We start from the raw sequence: 22626 nt of genomic DNA on the forward strand, positions 1-22626 counted from the left end.
AACTTTAATTTAAGGTTTCTAACAATTACCAGAAGTTTTTTTTTCAGAAAAGCTAAAATGAAAAAAAGGTCTTCCAGGAGCTAAATAAGAAAACTATTTTATTTTAATGGGTTCATTTACCGCGTGCGTGACCAAATTTCGGTAAACTTGCTGAAATATATGTGGTGGAGCAGGTTTGATCTATATTGAAAATCTCTTAACAGCCATGTTTATGTCGTGTAATATAATAATACCCACTGTAAAACAGGTAAATTCTAAATTTATTTCAACATTTTAAAACATGAACACAGTGAAGATTCGTGAAAATCATCTTGTAAAAATAAATTTTGTTTATTTCAGGATGCGTTTAAAAAATAAAATTTTACCTTCATTGTCAATGGTGAAGTATCCCAGCCCGTCTCCGCCTCTAATGCTGTAGTTAATCCTCGAGTCTCCACCTGGCGGATCAGCATCCGTGGCTTTCACTATAAATACGTTGGTACCGATTGGCTGGTTTTCGTGCACTGAACCTTCTAGCACAAAATCACTAAACACCGGAGCGTAGATATTTTCATTAACATCCACAATTTCAATATTCACCGTCGTTTCCGAATACAGGGGTGGAGTGCCGCGATCGGTTCCACGAATCGTCAGACTGTGAGACTGGCGCTCTTCGAAATCAAGAAGTTTGGCTGTGCGAATGGTGCCAGAGAGAGAGTCAATCTTGAAGATGTCATCAAGATATTCTTCGTCTATTATAGAATATTGAATCTCACCCCCTGATCCCAAATCAGGATCGACAGCATTGACAATGGCAACGACTGTACCACGGGGTACATCTTCTCTGACTTTTACGTTGAAGGTTGGCAAACTAAAGCGTGGAGTGTTGTCATTGATGTCGTCTATTGTCACCCTTACTAAGGCATCGGCATAAAGTCCCCCGTTGTCCTGCGCTCTTATTCTAAGCTCATATAGACTTTGCCGCTCGCGGTCCAGAGGCGCGGATACAATAAGAACTCCAGTAATAGGGTCAACGGAAAAATCTCTAGTGTCAGTCACCAACGAGTATCTTATTATTGAAAATTCAATGGAATCGGCGTCTGTTGCATTCACTTTGAATATTGCTGTTCCGTTGATAGCATTTTCTGTCACTCTAAAACTAGCTAAAGTTTTCTCAAATTTGGGTGCATTATCGTTGACATCTAGAACTGTTATTGGCAACACTCTCGAAACACTCTTTTGTGGTTTTCCAAGATCGTACACGCTTACGTTCAAATAGTATTCGGATTCTCTTTCTCTATCCAAATAGCCAATAATCTTCAAGTCTCCTGTTTCAGGGTCAATACGAAAGACAGAGTCTGGGTCACCACCTGATATTCCAAATATCAGTTTTCCGTTGTAACCAAGATCTCGATCGCGCGCTTTAATTCTTATGAGAGTAGTTCCTAAAGAGACTGATTCGTTGACTTTTATTTCAAGTGGAAAGTCGACATATTCCGGAGTATGAACATTCTCACCATACCTACTAGGCATCATCGCGAATTCCTCTTGACTGACATCTCCCCGACCAGGCATATTATTCCGTTCTGCTGCTGCTAGTACTTCTGTCAATCTTCGCGCGACTCCGGTATCTTTACACTCGAAACCTCCTGTTTCGTCGCTTAGAAGTCTTCCAGTTGAAGTGAGGGATTTTTTGGCATTTACCAAGTAAAAGTGTACCTTCACAATATCTGAATAATGCCTTCCATCAGTAGCTGTCACGTTAACTTCTCTTTCTTCTACTCTGATGTCTTTCAAATCACAGCTAACGCTCAAAACACCCGATGTGGAATCTAGACTGAAACAGTTATCTTCGTTTCCTGATACAATTCTATAGCTTATAATGTTTCCGGCATCAAAGTCAATCGCAGAAAGTGTAATAATTTCAGATCCAATGGGAACATATCTAGGAACGTGACCCGTACAGTCTATCTTTTCAAACTGTGGTCTGTTATCATTGATATCTTTAATATTTATTGTTAATTGCATTTCTGTTTGTCTTCTGTATGGAAGCCCCCAATCACTGGCTCGAATCCTTAAAATATATTCCCTTTTCATACTCTCGTAATCAAGTACATTAGTTGTTCGTATAATACCGGAAAAGTGGTCGATCTCAAAGGGGACGGGATTAAGATTCGCTATACTATATGAAATATAAGCATTTTCGCCGGAATCTTTGTCTCTTGCTGTTACTTTGGTAACTGACGTTCCCGCGGGTTCATTTTCATCAAGCCACACTGTTATTTCTGACTTATCGAATAGTGGATCATTATCGTTTGTATCTAAAACGTTAATTTTAACCTTGGCAGACGATTGTTTCCTAGTCCCTGTATTTCCTTGATCTATAGCGGATACCGTGAGGGTGTAAAACGCCTTGGACTCGGCATCCAATGCGACTGCGGTGTATAACATCCCCGTATCGGGATTGACGTAAAATTCGCCACCTTCATTACCACCAACAATTTCCAAGAACACTTGTGCATTCTTCCCGAGGTCTTTATCGGTTACTTTTAACCTTATCACTGGAGTATTGATAGGCGCAGTCTCAGGAATAACCACTTCATAAATTTCTCGGTGAAACACGGGAGCATTGTCGTTAACATCAGCTAGGTGAACGGGTATTGATTTAAAACTTTGTTTTGGAGGAACCCCGAAGTCCGTAGCTTTTAATGACAAATTGTAACCTTGCGGGGTTTGTTCTCTATCCAAAAGTGCATGTACAATTATATTGAATTCTCCAGGTTGATTTCCAGGCACAATTCTAAAATGGCCGTCAGGATCACCGTCGACAATTTCCAAGCTTTTAATTTGTCCGTGAATACCATCATCCTTGTCAACGACATTCACTATAGCATAAATTTCTGCAGTAGAGTTTTCAACGATGTCCGGCAAATGATGGACAAAAATTTCAGGAGCGAAGAGATTTACCCGCTTAACACGAATTACTAGTTTAGCACGTGATGCATGTGCGGAACTGGAAGAACGAAAAAGAGCACCGCGGTCTTCCCCTAATACTGTGAGATCGTGGCGAGGACGTTCATTAAAAATCAATGGTCTCGTAATTGTGACCACGCCACTCGTTGGATGAACAGCGAATTGATCAGTATTTTCTAAAAAACTATAATAAATTTCGCCGTTTGGACCTAAATCAGCATCCTCGGCGGAAACTTTTACTACGCTTTTATGGAGTGGAGTATCTTCCGGAATATCAATCGAATAAGATGTTGGATAGAACAAAGGGTTTAAATCGTTGGTATCTAAAACTTTCACTATTACCGTGGTATCGGCCTCAAAAAACACTTTATTTTTGCCGTCCCTTTTAGTAGCTGAAGCGCGCACTTCCAAAACGTATTTGTCCTTTCTTTCACGATTAAGCACGTCGGAGTTTCCAGTTCTAGTCCGAATGGATAAAAAACAGAAATCTCCCACTAGCCTCTCTTCGGCTTTGAAGAACTTATCACGATCACCGCCGATGATCCTGTAGCGGATTTCAAGCTCGCTTTGGGGGTCCACCCAGAGCCCGACGATGTCTTCTCCGGGAGGTTGCTCCGCGTAGATCTTCCCGACACTGTTCTCCGGGATGCTGACGTTGTAGACCGGGTGGGCAAATCGAAGGCTCCCATGGCTTTGGCCAGAGGCCACCGTGAATAAATACAGAAGACATACTGGTAGTACGCCCGGAAACATTCCCAGGCTGTATTGCCGGTTTCAACTCATAGGATCTGAAACAAAGAAGAAAAAAACATTATTACAAACGAATACACTGAAATAAAAATAAACAACGCATCACAAAATGTCTGAACAATAATAAGTACCCTGAAACGCAGTTTTGACACACTCACGGCGAGAATAGGAAACGTTAAGTACTTAGATCAAATTCATTTGATTTCTTCCAAATAAAGCGACTAGACCTTTCGATTGACACCCGCAGCGTTAGAGCGCTTATCACTTACTACAGGGAAATTATTTTTTTACTAGCGTACCGGTTGCACTCGGAAAACTGTAATTTATAGATTAGATATGTAAGTACTAAATGATTCATTTTTCAGGTATAAAGAAATTTGCCGAAGAAAAAGATAAAAAGATTAGATTGGTATATCCGCTTTAGTATTACAGACAGGCGCCATACCATTATTTTCCTAGAAAAGATAACAATATAATGCTAACGTCGCGTCGGTGTGGCGTAGCGTGCAGTCCATAAATAATAAAAATCTATATGACCCCAACAAAAATTAAGACAATTTTTTTGCAGTAGATAAACTATAATATATACTATCGATGCTTGTACATAGCACATTAAATTTAAATAAACGGTTTAGGCTGCAACGGCGGGTTTTTGGTTGTTGGGATGTTGACTTGTGACGAAATATTTTTACACCACGTAGATGAAAAATTAATACCTTGTGTCATCCTTTAACGTCATAACGACCACTCGGTGGATATGTTGGATTTATTGAGAAATTTTTATAACTTATTAAACTACCTTCGACATTTACACCATCAAATATTCCTTTAAATCCGAAAAAGCAAAAGCGATCTTTACGTTGCTCTTGGCCAAAGAGCAACGCAAAGATATAAAGAATGAAACAAAATTGTAGCATGACTCGTAATTCCATAAACTACGGGTAAAATAAACAAATATTGAAAACAAGGTACATTTACCAGCGACAGATTCATAAAAAAGCAAGATAAGAAAGGTAATCAGAAAAAGGTTCATGCATATTCCAACACTGTAATATTGTAATACACAACCCAAATAGAAAAAAATACCGCGACACAAAAATATTAAGACAAAAAAATGAATCTTAGAATTACAAAATTTCACAGGGCACTTACTATCCACTAATCAGATATTTCGATATTATTAGTCACGTAAAATTTTGCTGGAATATTGACGACAACATACTAATTAAGCAATACGAGCGTGCAAACCACCAAGGGAAAATCTTTTTTCTTTCCAGAGAGTTAGACACATGTAGGTACTTGCAGTCAAGCCAGAGGAAAGTAAATATAAATTTGGAATAATTTTGTGGGTGGCTTATTTTTATTTTTATTGTTATAGTTTTTTATGTACGTGAAAGCTTACGTTTTGCAAATGGTGACCATTTTCAGCTTCGTACATTCCTGCTCTTTCCAACTTGACGTTCACTCATTCTTTCACATAGGCCCAAAGAAAACATTCGGTATCGGTTAAATCCGGTGAACCCGGCGGCCGATGGAAGTGCTACTGAGCAAAATAATGCGAAAGTCGTCCCGTAACGCCATTTTGCCCCTGAAAGTTTCTATGCGATGTGTTTCAATCCTGTTGGAACCAGAGTTGTGGATGATTTCGCACAGCTGGCCTCAATTTTTTTTTCAACATCTTCCGATATCGAGCATCGTTGATGGTAACTGCGACGCCGACTTCATTTTCAAAGAAAAACGGGCCAGTGATCCATTCGGAAGATACATTGCACCAAACCTCACATATTGGACCAAACAGTTAAGTAGTCACTGATGAATTCCCGTTTTTATTTTTATTTTTTATTATTCGTTTTTTTTGTGTGTTTTTTATTTATCTAAATTTGAAATGTTATAAACATTGAGGTTGCTATGCGAGGAGCGGTAGTGACTAATAATAAAATATTATATGTTCTCCATTCAATTAACAATTAACATACAATAAAACAGCGTGCAAATAACGCAAGCTTCATTGTTATTAAGAATTCTAATCCACTTCCGATTTAATGTACTCACCTTTACATGGAGATAACTCAAAAGCCTAGAGGCGAAGAACAATCTTTGTGTAGGAAAAGTGTGAATGTAGGTATAAATTTCAATTTGTGAATTCCCCCGGCGGCCCCGGCGGGAGATGGAAATTGTTTCATGTGAGGCATCGAACAGAACTTCACCAAGTATCGCTGGGATATAATTTAACAGACGAATAAATTGCTCGAATCTTCACATCAACGCCAATAGAAAAAAAAAAAAAAAACAGATTTAAAATAAATACAGAGATAAGGTAAAATTAATGTATATAAAAAAGGAATACACACATCATTGTTAATAAAATAATAAAAGAAAAACTAAATATTGAAGTTGATTTGAGAAAAATAACTGAAACATGAAACACAAAATATGGGGAGGGAGTTCGAAATTAATATGTTGCTCTAGCATGGATTTAGTAAATTGACCCGAGGATAAATGGAAAACATCAGCGTCCGAAAAGATGTTATTGTATATTTTTTTGTAATAAGCATTTACTTTGTGGCTCGTCATAATTTACAATAAAAGATATACATTTGTTTAAGACCACTTTAATTTTAATTGTACTCTACCGGTTTCGGAAGAACCCTCACCCTTGGACACAGGGGTTAAAATTCTTGGGAGGAATGCAGATCACGCCAAACTCTGGGAATTGAATAAAAATGCACTTTCTAGATGAAAAAAGTGTGTAGAAATTCATTAAAAAAATAATTAAGGCGCGGAAGAATAAATTGAGGGAGATACAGCCGATCAAAATTTAATAAATTGCACTTCGCGATCTGATATTATCACCATATTCGGACAGTCCGCCGCCATATTTTGTCACGAAAATCAAATTAAAAACTTTTAATACTTTTGAAATTTCAGTAGTGCCATCCAAAAAATAAAAAGTGTTGCCATATAATAATATCAATGCATGGAAAATTCTGAAAATTAAATATCATTTGCCAGATTGGTAGTTTATTATTTAAAATCTTGTAAATACTTAATTTATGTATATATATAACCTAACCTAACTGTGATTTTCTATAACAAAAAAATGACCCTTTAATAACGCCCACTCGCGTCCCCTTTAGAGTTTTATCCCAGTTTTCAAGTAGTTTGTGGGCTACGCTAGGTTTGTATAGACGGTTTGTGATTTAATACTAATACCTTTTTTCCATGTTATTTCCTGTTACACAAAATTGCCCCTTTAATAACGCCTGCTCGCGTCCCCTTTAGAGTTATATCCCAGTTTTCAAGTAGTTTGTGGGCTACGCTAGGTTTGTATAGACTGGTTTGTGATTTAATTCTAATACCTTTTTCCCATGTTCTTCTGCCTACTCTAACCCAAACTAAACACCTAACCTATTTTGTAAAAAAATATTATTATTATATGGCAACACTTTTCTTTTTTTGGTTGGCACTACTGAAATTTCAAAAGTAAATAGTTGCTAATTTGATTTTCTTAAGTCATAATTGATAAATAAAACATGGTTCCTATGTATCGCGTACGAAGTTTCAAAACCCTATAACTCAGTTAATAGTGCCGACCCCCACCTAATTCTTTCAGATTCGGATTCCCCAGCCCTAAATTAGTCTAAATCAAGTTCAATTTCGGTTATACTCCCATAAACCGAATATTACCCTCAGATCGCGAAGTGCAATTTTATTAAACTTTGATCGGCTGTATCTCCCTCAATTTATTCTTCCGCGCCTTAATTCTTTTTTTAATGAGTTTCTACACACTTTTCTCATCTAGAAAGTGCATTTTTATTCAATTCCCAGAGTTTGGCGTGATCTGCATTTCACCCAAATTCTTCACCGTAATAATAAAAGCAAAAGATTAGATAACTTAGAAGCTCTTGAAATCAAAAAATCCCTAAATAATAACGCTAGTATATTGAATAACCAAATTAATTTATCGTTTAGTCCCATTCTAGGTATATTTCCAGTAAACCGCTCTGTTATTGCTGGAATTCCCCCAATTATCCGTCCCCCTTTGTTAACCTCCCACTCAAACACCTAAATTATATTTTTTGTGTATATATCTGTCAATATTTTGTGTCATAGGTTAGTTTTAATATTCTCCTGACGAAGGAAGGGTGCTTCCGAAACCGGTAGAGTACAATTAAAATTAAAGTGGTCTAAAACAAATTTATATCTTAGATGTTATTGAATTTTGTTCATATTCTTCTGAAAACTTGATGTTGTGTGTAGTTGGTTTTTTGAAGATATATATATATTTTTTTAAATTAACCCCACACGGGGGCCCCGAGGAAAATAATTTCCCTCAAGACCTGTCATCTTTGGGGATGCTGTATGGAGGGTATTTTTAAGAAAATGAAGGGAAGAAGTTCTGGGTCAGAAAAATGTTTGAGAGGTGGATAAAAATCTAAGGATGTATCCAGGAGTGATGGATGAATAAGCTATACCTCTCGCGGCGGCGCAAAGCGATGGATCAAGAGAGATCAGTTGGAGAGGTCAGAAGGTCTCCCCAAACCAGCCTCTCCCGATCCGGCACGCCGCGCAGCTGGTGGACATGCGCATCCTGAACGACCTGAACACACCTCACCTTGTGAAACCGGGAAATCCTGATAAGTCACTAAACGTAGCGAATCATTTGGGGTGACCTATAGCGGAGGTGTCGGTTAACCCATAAATGGTTCCGGGGCAGCGGTACCCAAACACGCCTCCTAATGTAAATAGTGGTTTGAGCATGTATTTCGTATTAAACAGTGGAAATTAATGTTTTCTAGAAGGACATAGTAAACAGCGTTGTTGATGATTTTGAATTCGTTGTTGGAACTTTTGGTTGGTTATATTTATTTTATATCCTGGTTGTTCGGGTGTTAGGAAGGACTTAATATCTAACGACCTTACTAACAAAGGTGTTGTATATTTTATACAATTGGTAAACGACCGTGTATGTGAAAACCTTACTATTAACTAAAAGCGTCCGAACTGAAAAGTTATACGATTTTTTTTATACAGCGGAGGAGGATAGTTAATTTGTTGTATAAACATGAAATTTCGTATCGAATTTTGAGATATTTCTATGGTATATTAAATGTGCTACATATTTATTCTTTTTGAAGATGTCGTAAAAACAAATACAATTTTAAGACTATAAATAATCGTTTAGAATTTTGTATTTGAAATATACTTTAATATTTATAAAGTGGAATATTTAAATTTCAAACACGAAAAAAGTTTCAAAAAAACACTTATTTTTTTCTCCATTTATTTAGGGAATCTGTAATAAGACTTTTATCTCGTTTATACAATAAAAAAATATTATAATAATTTCCAGAGAATTTTTTTTTTTTTATATTTTTAGAGCAATATAAACGTTGATTTCTTGGATTTATATTTACCTACATATGAATAAGGCATTTATGATATTTAAAAAAAATCCCATTCAAGTAGTTCTTGTTAAATTCACGCGGTAACGGTATGTATATTTGGGGATAACTGTAGACACGCACATAAAAAGAAATACTTACAAACGTAATATTTGCAAAAGTCTACGAGCTATTGCAGGGTGAATTTACAAAATTAAATATTTCATGCCTATAAATACGTAAAAATAATCTATTTGTCACTAGCGGAATCAAATACGGAGTAACGTCTTGGGGAAACTCGTGCAAAACAAATATAGGTTACATTCAAACAATCCAAAACTCCATGACAATGGTAAGCAAAAGTATTTATGCACAAAGAAGAGATATAAAATTATTATACGAGTCAGTTAATATATTACATGATCAAGGGATATTATGGTTTAAAATTGTATGCCAAAACCTATTTTCGGATTCCATGTATAAAGAAAAAGTAGACCACACACACACACAACACAAGATTTAGTCAAAATAAAGGTATGTCCATTGCAAATAATACTAACAAATACGGCCAACGAACATTTGCTTATATTGTGGCTTCTATATTTAATAAGATGCCAATGGATGTAAAAATCGAACTTAAAAAAAAATGGTTGATGGATCAAGATTTTTTCATATTGATTTTGTTTTAAATATAGTATCCATTGATTGGTAGGATTTGAGATTTTCACGGCCAAAAGTATTATAGTGATTTGTTTTTGGGGTATTACGCCGTGTTGCGCTACCTCCTTCTAGAATGACTATGATAGTATTTAAGTATGTTGTGTGCCGTTGAGTGTGTGTATGCCTATGAGTATATTGACTATGTTATATCTATAAGTCCATGTTGATGTCTTTGTATTGAAGTCACTTGAAATGTTATTCTTCTGTGTCTATTTTCTATATTGTGGCTTTTAGTTATATGTGTGCTTTTGTTTTATAATGAATTCTGTGAACATGTCCTACTGACAAACTGCTATCGCATTTTGGCGGGTGTTTATATCAAAGAATACAAGAAACAGTCAATTAAAAATAATTTCAGTTACTTAACTTTTTCAAGACTGGAACCTCGTGTGTCAGTCAGCCAAAAGGCAACGTTGCCAGCTCTTTCGCAGCCAGTTAAATACAAGTTTTATTAGTAAGAGTTCAAAACAAAAATTAAATATTTTTATGCAATTTGCAACTAATACGCCGTTTGACGGTTGGGAAGTACTTTGTCATTAGTGAGCTGTAAGGGTTCCAGTACCTTTTTTTAAAATACTCCCGAATCTTTCTTTTGTATTGAGGATTCAAAAATCACTAATTCAAATTTTAATATTGAGCGAATAAACGAAATATTATATTATTTTAATTACAGGTGGGGATTTGAATAGTTTAGTCATTCTTACGATGAATTCTAGAAGTTTGTAGGCCCTCTCGAGCAGAAAGACATTCCGGAGTCCATTATTATTCCCTTACTTCACTACATCTTTTTAGTTATACGCCATTGATTGTGTACGGGAATAGAAACGGGTTAATGTATTTGGTGAAAGATATTGTGTTTCATTTTGCCAGGTTAAGGAACAGTTGATTGTTCGCACAATACTATATTCCAAGCCAATTAACATTCTCCTTAAATTTAAGGCTAATATGTGTGACTTTTCTGAAAATTTTAGTGTCACTGACAAAAATGTGTCAGTGTCACTGGACATCTGCCTATATTGATATAAAAAAATAAGAGTTCCGAGATGTGATCTTTGTGAAATTCCTGATGTGTTATTTATTTATTTTTTTATTACACGCCCTAGTGGGCTTTTCTTTAAAAAAATACAAGCATGTTGAATCAGAGTAAAAACACTTAAAAATTAATACAATAAAGAAGAATGTAAACATAGTGGCAAAACTGAATCCTCACGCATATAATTGAATTTAAAAGATTCAACAAAACAAAATAGTAGAAGCGGAGAAGTTATATGGGTACATAGGTCTATTTGTGTCTAGAAGAATAAAAGTGATAGAATATACAACATTTATACTGATTAGTTTTCAAATGAAATATATCGCCCAGATCAGAATATTTTTTTCCGAGATTGTGAAGTCTCGGAATCGGAGAATTTTGGTAAGCTAGTGTCCTGGTGTTATTGAAATAAAAAGGTAAGAAATGTCGGCATGATTTTTTGGGAACATGAATATTGATACATTGAAGAAATTCGGGACAGTCAATTTTAAAATGTAGTATTCTTTGTAACAGTATTAAATCTGTGCTTATTCTTCTTTCTGAAAGTTTCAATAGAGACATTTTATCCAAGAGGTAATTGTAATTTATATTTTGTATAGGAATATGCAATTTATAATTTATAAACCTTAGAAACTTCCGTTGAATCTTTTCAATGTTATCTGAATGAATATTGAAAAATGGAGACCATCACGTAGAGTTATACTCAAGTTGGCATCTGACAAGGGTTTTATATAACATAATAAATGTTCCTAAATTATTGAAATCTTTTGCAGCTCTCAAAACAAATCCAAGAGTCTTTAGGGCCTTGTTGATAATATTATTAATATGACATACAAAGGTGAGTTTACTGTCGAACATAATGCCTAGATCAATAATTTTACTAACACAAATTAAATTTTCATCATTTAATGAATATTGAAAAAAAATAGAGTATTGTAGAAACGTGAGGAGAAACCTTTAAAGCTAACTGCTTGACCTATTCGTGACATACGATCTGAGGCATCTTAGAAGGTCCCAACTAATCCCAATTTTTAAAATGAGGGATACATTAAAAATATACATAATAATATTTGGCTAATTTATATAGTGCCGCTTTCGTGAAAAAAACACATCAAGGGCGCGGTACAAATATGTACAATTATTGGATTAATAAATACTACCTACTGGCTTGCAAACTAAGATTCATAATAACTAGTGACTTAAATCTAAGACTTATGTCTTCAGACTGTGGATGAACATTATACATATATATATACATATATATATATATATATATATATATATATATATATATATATACATATATATATATATATATATATATATATATATATATATATATATATATATATATATATATATAGCCTTTCATCGGTTACCTACATCGAAAAAGGCATTTTTGGTTAACACGATCCACGAAAAACTTAAACACGACCTTTAAAAAAAAAACAATTCTCATGAAGTTACCCACACCATTATTACCAACAAAGGTAGATTTCTTTGCCTTTAGGTTTCTTTGATTTTTATTCAATACGGTCCTTTCAAAATATATACTGCCTTAAAAACATTGATTCAACTACCCTGAACAGGTTATATCTCCAGAGGAAATAAAACTCTTTGAAATGTATCTTTGGTGCCAAGTTCCAGGCATATTGCTAGGTAATGTAGCCTTTGTCAGCTGAAATTAAACCAATCTTGACGTGAAACATATTCAGAAAAGCAAATATTGAAACCATATAATTCACTTTTCCACCAAACATTTGATTTGAATGTAATAAACGAGTACTCAAATAACTGAAGAGTTATTTCGCAGAACATAGAAATGTACCCAAACACTACAGACTGAAATTAAATAAATATTGTGTGATATTTATTATATTACAGCGAACCAAACATTTAAACTAATGAGAAATCTGTTTATCTCATATAGCAAAAACTATAAATCTTCAAATATTTTTTACGAAATTTGCACTGCTACATCGTAACCAATAAGGCAAAACGTAATAAATAGTTCAACTTTTTTGTGTACATTGTGTATATTATTGTATAGTGTGTTGAAACTGAAAGTGCGAACAAAGATATAGAGCTAATCGGCGACATACTCGTGATGTAAGTAGCACAAAGGTCTGAAATTAATCAAGTAGGTATCTACCATAATACAGGCTACAAAATATTGTTTAATGCTTTTTAAAATTAATTTGTAGAATTCCGTAGAAAATATTCATCTAAACATTTTACGGAATCGTAAATAATAAACGTACAAGCAAAATAATTATATTACTGCTTTGAAAAGGGTTCCACATTCGGTGGGAAATTAATAAAGAATAATGTGTTAACAAATTAATGAATTATACTTTTAACTCTTTTATCGTATTATGTTGGTTGGATCAGCACAGTGGGTATGTAAATGCTGGGTTTTATTTTTTATACGGCTAAGCCAGTGGATCGTGTACTATGGCATTACTTAAACAGTACTCAGTGTTTTACAAAAATATTTCAAACTTAGCTACTTTCTATATACGAGTATGTTAAAAACAAATGCGCTTTAAAATGGTACTAGCTGAAGTCCCCGGCGTTGCCCGGGCTTTACACAGAGTTTTTCGGAAACCGATTAGACAGAGACCTTCCTCTTGTTGAGTAAAAATAAATGCCGCCGATGGGAATTGAACCCGCGCCTTCTGATGTCTGGTCAGACGCTCTGGACCACTGAGCCACGAGGGCTTATTTCCAACCCGCCAAATAATTCAATCAACTACTTCAATCAACAATTATTGCTCATTATATTTTTTTCACATGTAAACAACCAGCTTTATTTTTGAAGGAATGACTTTGTTAGTGCTAAATTTCCCACTGGATGGCGTCGAGACATATTATATCTACATTTTTGGTGAAATATTTTGACTTGTCAAATATTATTACTTTTTAATGGTAAACTCATGTTTATAAGACAAGGTTTTTATGAATAGCACTAAGGATAATAAATTATTATAAGCAATAATTAGTCGCCTGTAATATCAACTGTACTGATATTACAGGCGACTAATTATTGTTTATAATAATTTATTATCCTTTGTGCTATGCATAAAAACGTTGTCTTATAAACATTAGTTTATCATAAAAAATAAAATAATTTATGATTAAAAAATACGTAGAATAACAATATTATGTTAGAAAAAACTCTTTGTGATTTTAGGGAAATCAACAGTTTAATATGTTTGGTTAATACATGTGCAAATTACTCAACTGGGAAACCAATTATAGATTTCCTCATCATACTAATACATAATGTATTATTCTAGTTAGAGTGATTCCCAAGCTGGGAAATATCGCCCACCATTGAGTGATATAATTAGCTTCTATAAGTAGCGATTCCATGGGGTGATCATGAGTTAAAGGTGCTTTAGGGGCAATTGCATATGATTTTAAGGGCGACATGGATACTTATCAACTTTTAAGTAGTCTCACGTCTCTATTACTGCAACGGCATTTATGCCCGCATTCCAAAATATCAAATTGAAAAACTTCAATCAGTGTTTAATGCAGCAACACGGCTCATAACCGGGGTTTCTAAATATTTTCACATTTCAGAACATCTTCGTAACCTTCACTGGCTCAAGTGCCCTGAAAGAATCCAGTACAACTTGTACTGGATGGTGTTTAAATCAATCAATGAAGTGGCCCACCCTACATCTCTGCACTATGTGTCCCGGAAAACACTGGTCTGAGGCAGTCAACTTTTAGATCAGCTGTAGGCAGACTGATGGAACCTAAGCGCAAGCCAAATACTAAGTTTGGTGATCGCGCTTTTGGAGCATCCGGGCCGAAGGCTTGGAATAAACTTCCTCCGGAACTAAGACCCATGACAAGTCCAACCTTACCTTTTTAAGATGTCATACCCTTAAATTAAATATACCATTCCTGAGAGAAAGTCCAATTATATCCAATTTTCAATTATGTCCTAAATCCTGTATCTAAATTTTGCTAATAAACAATTAGTTAATGTTAATTAAGTGTTAATCTTATGTGACCTACCAGGTAAGTATGGTACTGTATATTATCTCCATATATAGTTAGTAATAACATAGATCATTGTAGAAATGTATTATATATTTGTACAGCGCCCTTGAGGTGATTTTGTACAAATAAGTGTTTACCAATTCATGAATCGCGAAACAACACCGGGTCACGAAAGAAAACTAATGGGTCGCATAAAAAACGAAAACCAAAAAGGGTGTTTAATAATTTAGGAAATTGATGGATGTATACTTTTTTGACTTTTTGAAATAATGGCATACAGAGCTCCGGGCCAAAAAGGCCCCTTTCTCTTTCAACATGAGTTAAGAATTGGTTGTAGGAGGATGGATGTATACAGATTGGCATTATCGGCAAATAATTCTATTGGGATTATTATTGTCATATTATATTATTATTATATTACAAATTAATTTTATATAGTATAATTAACAATTGATACGTCACAATTTATTATTTTAAAGTACAATTTTTAAGGTTTGTAAGGTCATTTTTGAAAATAATAAGATAAACCTTGGTAAGTTATATTTCAACAGCACCAGTAAGACGAGTTTATAAAAAAATATGTGAAAATACCCTATATTTAAAAAATGACAAGTGACAAATATTTAATGCAATATGTTATCCTGAATCCTGATTCTTATGCATTCAATGTTTGGATACGTGTTTCGGATGAATCTAGTTATGCTGCACGTTTATACATAGAAATTTGCTCGAACGAATTTCATTTCGAAGAACAAAAGAAGTGTTGGGTCGTTAGGTTTTTTTGTTTTGTTTTCCGCCGCTTTGTCACAATGCCTACCCGTCATAGTATACCGATTATGCACGATGCCAAACAATTGAACTGGAGGCCGACACTCAAATTACAACCAAAATAAATCTGAATTTGAATGTGAAACATCCCCTGTGATCGAATAAACATCGACACGATTGCGTATACAGAAATCAATTTAGGATGTTGATTATTTTCAAAGCAGTACGAAGGGTAGTAAGTAATTATTATAAAAATGCCCATGTTACTATCATTACTAATAAATTAGATGCATGATTTGGGCAACAAGTTTAGGGGTACTGTTGATATGTTTACTCCATTTATAGAATTAAACGTAACTATACCAGCACGTTAAGCTCACTGGGTATATTCTCTTCTTATAATCCATGTAAAATACCAGCTGAGCGCAAAACCAAATAAAATAAAATAACTAGGAAATAATTTCTCACTTTCTGTGCTTTATATAGTGACCAGACAGTAGTAGCCACGATAAACGAAAATAATAAGGATGATGAATATAAAATAGGAGGGGAAGCTTAGAATTTGGTGATTGAGAAAAGAGCGTCATAAGAATACACGAATAATGAAAGAAGTCTGTAACTTAGCAGGTAAAGCGCCCCTGAGGTGATCCCCTCACAAAAGTGGCGCTATACAAATTTTCCAATATTATAAGGCATGATGAGTTTTTAGTCGGGCCATGTTAAAATCGGAATAAAAAAGAGTATGTACGTTTTTTTGTATTTGTTTGTGAGATAGAACTATGCCCGAAACACGAACGAAGAAATTCGAAAAGGGTAAAGGATAAGATAATGACAGGGAAGTTTTGGTGAATTGGTCAAGAGCGGCGGATAATCGTGGAAAAATAAATGTCAGGAAAAGTGGACAGAAGAAGTCGAGAACGTCTGAGTCAGAATAATGGAACAGCTGTGAATGAAACTGAAGCAGTTTATGCCAAACCACCTCAACCAGGGCCTGCATTTTACAAACGTTCTAATGCGGCAAACAATCAATAATAAAATGTAAGTAGGTAAGAGATTCTTGCTGGTGTAGTGGTGTATTATGCCGCAGGACTATTTAGGAGTAAGAGGGGACTGCGGGCGGGTGTTCCAAACTAGTGCGAAACAGTTTGATATAGTAAAACTATCTATGTGCACAAATAAATTCAAACGTGCGCTCTTGAAAATGATTTGACTGGCCTATAACATAGGTAGTTATAATGTTATACAATTAGAGGACCAAATTGATTCAGTATTCTGGCCTGGGTTGCGGTAGTTTGGTTTGTGTCAGGAAAGAGTTGTAAAGTGTTCCATCTTAGTCTTCTGCTGGCAAATTGAGTGATTGTTCGGTAACTAGTGTAACTCAAACTTTAAGTATTATGAAGTAAGGTGTATTTACAATGAATTGTTGATTCAATGTTCTTACCAGACAACTTCATTGCATATAATGCGAAGCTTTCACAAGAGTATCACATTTCCCAGGAAAGCTGATGTATTTCTTTATTAACAGGAAAAACCTTTTTTTACTCTGTCAAATGCAGGTCTCTTGTTTATTTTTTTATCAAACAAATCCCACTTTTCAGTGACCTACCTCTAGCGAAAAGTATGAGTGATATTCTTGACATCAAAGCGATTTATTATGCTTTGGGACGAAAACTCGGAAAATTTTGAGCTTCAAACATTTGAGCTTCGAACATTTTTTTTAACCGTTAAAAAAAAAACAAAAAGTGATGTTTTAAACACATTCTTAACATACCATATTGTACCTATTCAGACCTAGTTTTATTACGACGAAAAAATAATAACGGATTGTTTTACAGAATTTAAATATTTTTTTTAGTTAGTTTCAAAGTGTTATTTCACAATTTATTCATTAAAAATAATATATAGTAAGACCACCATTCAGAATTGAAATTGCTTTCGCCGTGTTTGGTGACCAGGTCTGAACAGCCTGGTACTCCTCCACGTTCCTCTCCTCGCTACCTTCAGCCTCACAATATACCCAATTGGGGATGCCATATTCTCACTGGGTCCAGACGGTTGGGAGCGGTTGCAACTCTTGTGCTGTATTAACATTTTATTTTTTTTAAATTACGTGACTTACCAACATGATTTTTTTTTGTAAAACATAAAAGCAAAAATTTATAAACAATATCAGACGTTTTTACAGCATAGTTGACCATCGTCCTACAGGTCAGAAGTACGTGCAATTGACAGTTTGTCAAAGCGACTCCCTAGAATTTTTCTTGTCAATTTTGCAAACGTTAATACGCAACATTGTGGATATTTGTCAATTATATGATTCTTCGTATTTCAAAAAAGGCCTGCTTTTATATTAAACTTAACGCAATGCTTTTTTTTTTCAAAATAAACCTTTCTGTTTAGGTAAGTTCATATGCACATTATAAAAATGTTCAGTCTAGTTCAGAATAAGTAACTAGGAATTAGACTTTCATGAATTTGCATCAGTAGCAATTTTTTTTAATTCTTTAAAACTGTAATTAATATCTTCCCTCAAAACCACATCTCAATATGTGAATATTCAGACTGCTTACGTTTGAGCTCGCAAAAACTCGAAAAGTAGTCGACTGACATCGCGGAAAATTTCAAAGTTTGTTCTTATTAGTGGCAGGAGTGTTTAGAGAGTACTTTGAATGGTAGTCGGGAACGTCCAAGGAACACTTAACACAAAATCTCTGCCACAGAATGAGATACGAAATGACTTTAAAGTCGATGTACTGTAGTTTTTTTAACAGTAGCATTGTGGTATTCAGTAGTGAATAGTGAAAGAAGTCGTAGACGACCAAGAAAGACATTAGCAATAGCAAAGCATTTGAGTGTCCACTAGTAATGAAGAAGATTTTTTTTTTCGTACTTGTTGCCCACTCGAACTATCGATTACGTAATTTTCTATAGTTGAATTTACATCAAAGTTTCGACACGATCCCACGAGACCACCGCAAATCCGGGAGGAAAATGTGTTAGTCCGTCGTAATTACAAACGCATCAATATCTGTAATTATACCGATCACGTGATAACTAGCACAGTGCATAAAGCATCGAAATGGCTAGTCAATGGGTGTCAAGTCCCGCCCTCGGGCTCTTTGTCAGTCGCAAGGGTGCCGGGGCAGGCAGCACGACAGCACTAAATTGTGCGGTCGTCTGGATACGACAACATATCACTCAAATATGTATGTGATGATACTGGACACTACTAAACTATAGTACCTACCCAGTTCCTGGTATCAGGACAGCGCGGCGTTGAGCTGCAGACAGGTATTAAGCTGAAAATGATGCATGGCTGACGTAAATACCAGAAAGGTTAGTGCTCATTCTCTAAGCTTACTCGAGATCTTCATAAGTGCCGTTGAAAGAGGGATAATTGGATTTTACGAGCTTACAACGACGTTATGACCCTCTATGCATACAGTCTTTATTAATATTCTTCTAATATTTTCCCATAAAACCAATTAAAATCAATCTTCTTGCTCCGAGAGATAATTTATGTGGAATAATGAACTTATTAGGTACATCAAAGAGGGTTCTTGCATTTATAAATAAATTAATGCAGATCCGCGAAAAATCACGGGATTGTAGGATTTCTGAAGCTGAAAGTATTTTAAAAAATTTGCCTCATATATACAAAATAATCATTATAAATGATCAGATTCACCATTCAAATGAAAACCGTTAAATAATTATAGTGACTTATTTTTGGGGTATTATGCCGGGTTGCTTTACCTCCTTCTTTCGCCAACGTTTCGGATAGCCATCTGCCCTGAGGATGGACACTTTATTGTTGTTCAAAATGTTGGCGAAAGCAGGAGGACCGCAACACGGCATAATACCCCAAAAATAAATCACTTTAGTACATTCAGCCTCGAAAATCCCAAATCATCACCGTTAAAAATCATTATTCGGATTCAAATCTGTCAAAAATTTAAACAATAAATACAAATTTCAAATATCGAATTATTGTCATAATGTATTAAAATTAAATAAATTTAGTACATATTTAATCGCTTGACTAATAAATACTTATCAGTTCCAATTTTGAAAATAAATAATTTTATGCATTAGGCACTCCAAACCAAAACCAAACCAAAATGTCCTCTAAAATCTTAAGATTTGCAAATAGGTACCTAGGTACTTAAATACCTAACTAATTAATTATTAATCGTTTCACATTTGAAAAAAGAATCTTTACTGAACCATTAACCCGTCGTGTGGCGACACAAAATAGTCGGATTAGATTTTCAATTTTCAAATCAATTTTCGAAATAACTTACATGTTTTTTGCAAAAATATGTTTTTGTAAATTGTACTGTCTTACCTGAAAATGCGTTTTACTTTATTAATAAAATAGTATATTATAAACTACAACAAGTATTTTCCCCAGAATAGCTACTTATATTCAGAGAAATGATTTTTTTTATCGTGCCCACTGTTTCGCAAGATGAGTTAAAACGGCCACCATCTTAAACCGGAACGTAAAAAAAATTCGGACAAATGAAATGCCAAGTCACAATTATTTCAAACTATTATGGGAAATCAAATCATTTCAACAACAAAAAAAACTTTTTTTAAAAGTCAACGAGCAAATAAAATAGACTGGTTTTAATTTAGTTCTGAAACGAAGTTTGAACTGAACTAAAAAAAAATATTGTTTCGTGCTGCAATGCATAAAAGCTTTTTGATGAAATGACCCATTTCGGCTATTCAACCACCCGCATCCTGCATTTGAGGTTAGAATCTAGGACTCTATATTATTCTGTAGAATTCCATGTCATAGAATGCACCCCTTTGTCTCCATTGACAATCTCATTGGTTTGGAAAGTAGGATCGAAAGGAATGAAGAAAAATGTTGGTTAATGAGTTTTGCTAAACGATTTTCGCCCGTTTTTATATGTCTTAATACAAATTATTATTTAAAGCACAAAAAAAATAATTACACTAAAATAAAATCGCGGAAAGTGAGCTCTGGTATCATGAAATTTGCCCAACTTTTCATGCATGGAATTTCTGGACAAAAATTCTATTTTGGAATCGGAAAAAAAACACTCATTTACACATAAAAAATAAGAAAATACGCACTATTTTTGTTTAATTGAGCAAAACCGTAAGACCTAATCGACGCTATCTAATCCACAGAGGTAGTTAATGTATAAGTGAGCTGTAAACCCATAATAAGCGATAAGAAACATTATCTCAGAGATAAACATTTTTTTATCTTCAGAGTTTGTTTAGGCTACACCACATTGTTAGAAAGTATTCCATTCAATATCCGTCCAATTGCGAAACCGAGGCGGGCTCTTACTGTGAACCTTAAATACGTAAATAAACACATCATGTTGTGTACATTCCGGTACAAAAGAAAACCACATTGACTATTCCGAATTGAACTACTCAAGTTAACCCACACGGAAAAAATTATCTTGGTAAAAAAAGTGACAGCATTCCAACGTCTTGATAAACTATTAGTCATACAGAATATATCAAGAACACGTGTTCTTTTCCTAATACATATCGATGACGGAATGCGACAATATTAGTATGTCAATGTCAGTATTCGTATGAACATGTGTTCCACCGTCCTCATAAAACATTCGCTTTTGACTGATACTTTGTTAGTAACTCTTTCAAAGCTAACTCGTTAAAGGTCTGTCTATTTTTAATAAATGAACAGTATTTCGTATCAATAAGTTTTCTCCGTGCAATGTTCGGGAGAGCCGGTTCTTTACCGACGTGTTTTTGACCCAATTTTGTATTGGAAAAGTTGCAATGTCACCATAAAATATACGAGTAGGTATTAGATTTGGCATGAAAAGCGATGGATTATCTCTCACTCGTGAAAGACCAGAATTCTAAATCGAAACGTTTTTTGAAATGGCTTTATCCGTTTTTGGTGACCAGATCTGAATATCAAAGTATATCCCAATCTTCGCATCCTCATCTCCTTCCTCTCCTCATTCCTTTCAGTCTCACAACCTAATTGAAGAATAGAAATAAATATATTTAAGATGAAAATCAAAATATATACGACGTATAAATACAAAAAATGTATTCTTAAAAAACATTTACTAGTTTGAAAATGGCCTTGAAAGCCGAAACAGCTGTAACAATAACAAAAACCAAAAAATACTTAATTATTGTATTATTAAATTTGATTTTAATTAAATTAAAAAAAAATTAAATGGAGTTATACGAACTAAACACAAAAACAATAAATAAATTACTTTATGACTTGCCATAATTTTTTTACACCACTTTATTTTAACACATTGCTTTACCGGTTTTAGAAGTGCCCTTCCTTCATCAGGAGAATATAGAGGACGGGTTGTTTCGCAGAATTTGAACAATAATAATGATAATTATTTGTAATAATTGTTTGTAATCATTTGGATGACTTGTTTTTGTGCAAAATCACCTCAAGGGCGCTGTACAAATATATAATACATTTCTACAGTGATCTATGTTATTACTAACTATATATGGAGATACTATACAGTGCTATACTTACCCGGTAGAATAATATAAATCCAATAAGAAAAGTGTGATTAGGGTGTATTATAGGCAATACAAGAATGCTACTCCCAGGAATGGTATATTTACTTTTAGGGTATGACAGCTTGAAATGGTAAGTTTTTAGTTTAGAACTGAATTCTGTTGGACTTATTAGGGATCTTAGTTATTGAGAAAGTTTATTCCAAGCCTAATACAATTCACATTTCAAAGTTAAAATTAAAGTTCTGTGAAAATTCTGTTATTATTTCAATACCGGCAAATTGGTTCGCAGAACTGTAATAAAAACAAAACATGAATATTATATAGTTCATAATTGGCATAATTAATTATATTATTATTGTATCGTTGTATAATTAATGATTTGCTGTCAACTTTTCCTAAAATATATAAATAAATAAATAACTTTCACGGAACTTAAATAAATGACTTAAAAATTTATTGAATTGTTCAAATTCTGCGAAA

General features: G+C 34.3%; 1 protein-coding gene across 1 annotated transcript in view; it reads right to left on the reverse strand.

Moving 5' to 3' along the window:
• Positions 1-22626, reverse strand: part of LOC149423568 (fat-like cadherin-related tumor suppressor homolog) — a 525483-nt gene that overhangs the window by 232046 nt on the left and 270811 nt on the right. Inside the window, exon 3 of the mRNA XM_089631647.1 lies at positions 366-3740. Within this exon, the coding sequence (XP_089487773.1) occupies positions 366-3705 (3340 nt within the window). The 5' untranslated portion in view covers positions 3706-3740. The remainder of the gene's footprint in view (positions 1-365; positions 3741-22626) is intronic.

The sequence above is a fragment of the Hesperophylax consimilis genome, chromosome 5, assembly GCF_061612785.1.
Source record: "Hesperophylax consimilis isolate HC1 chromosome 5, BYU_Hcon_1.0, whole genome shotgun sequence".
Lineage (NCBI taxonomy): Eukaryota > Metazoa > Arthropoda > Insecta > Trichoptera > Limnephilidae > Hesperophylax > Hesperophylax consimilis.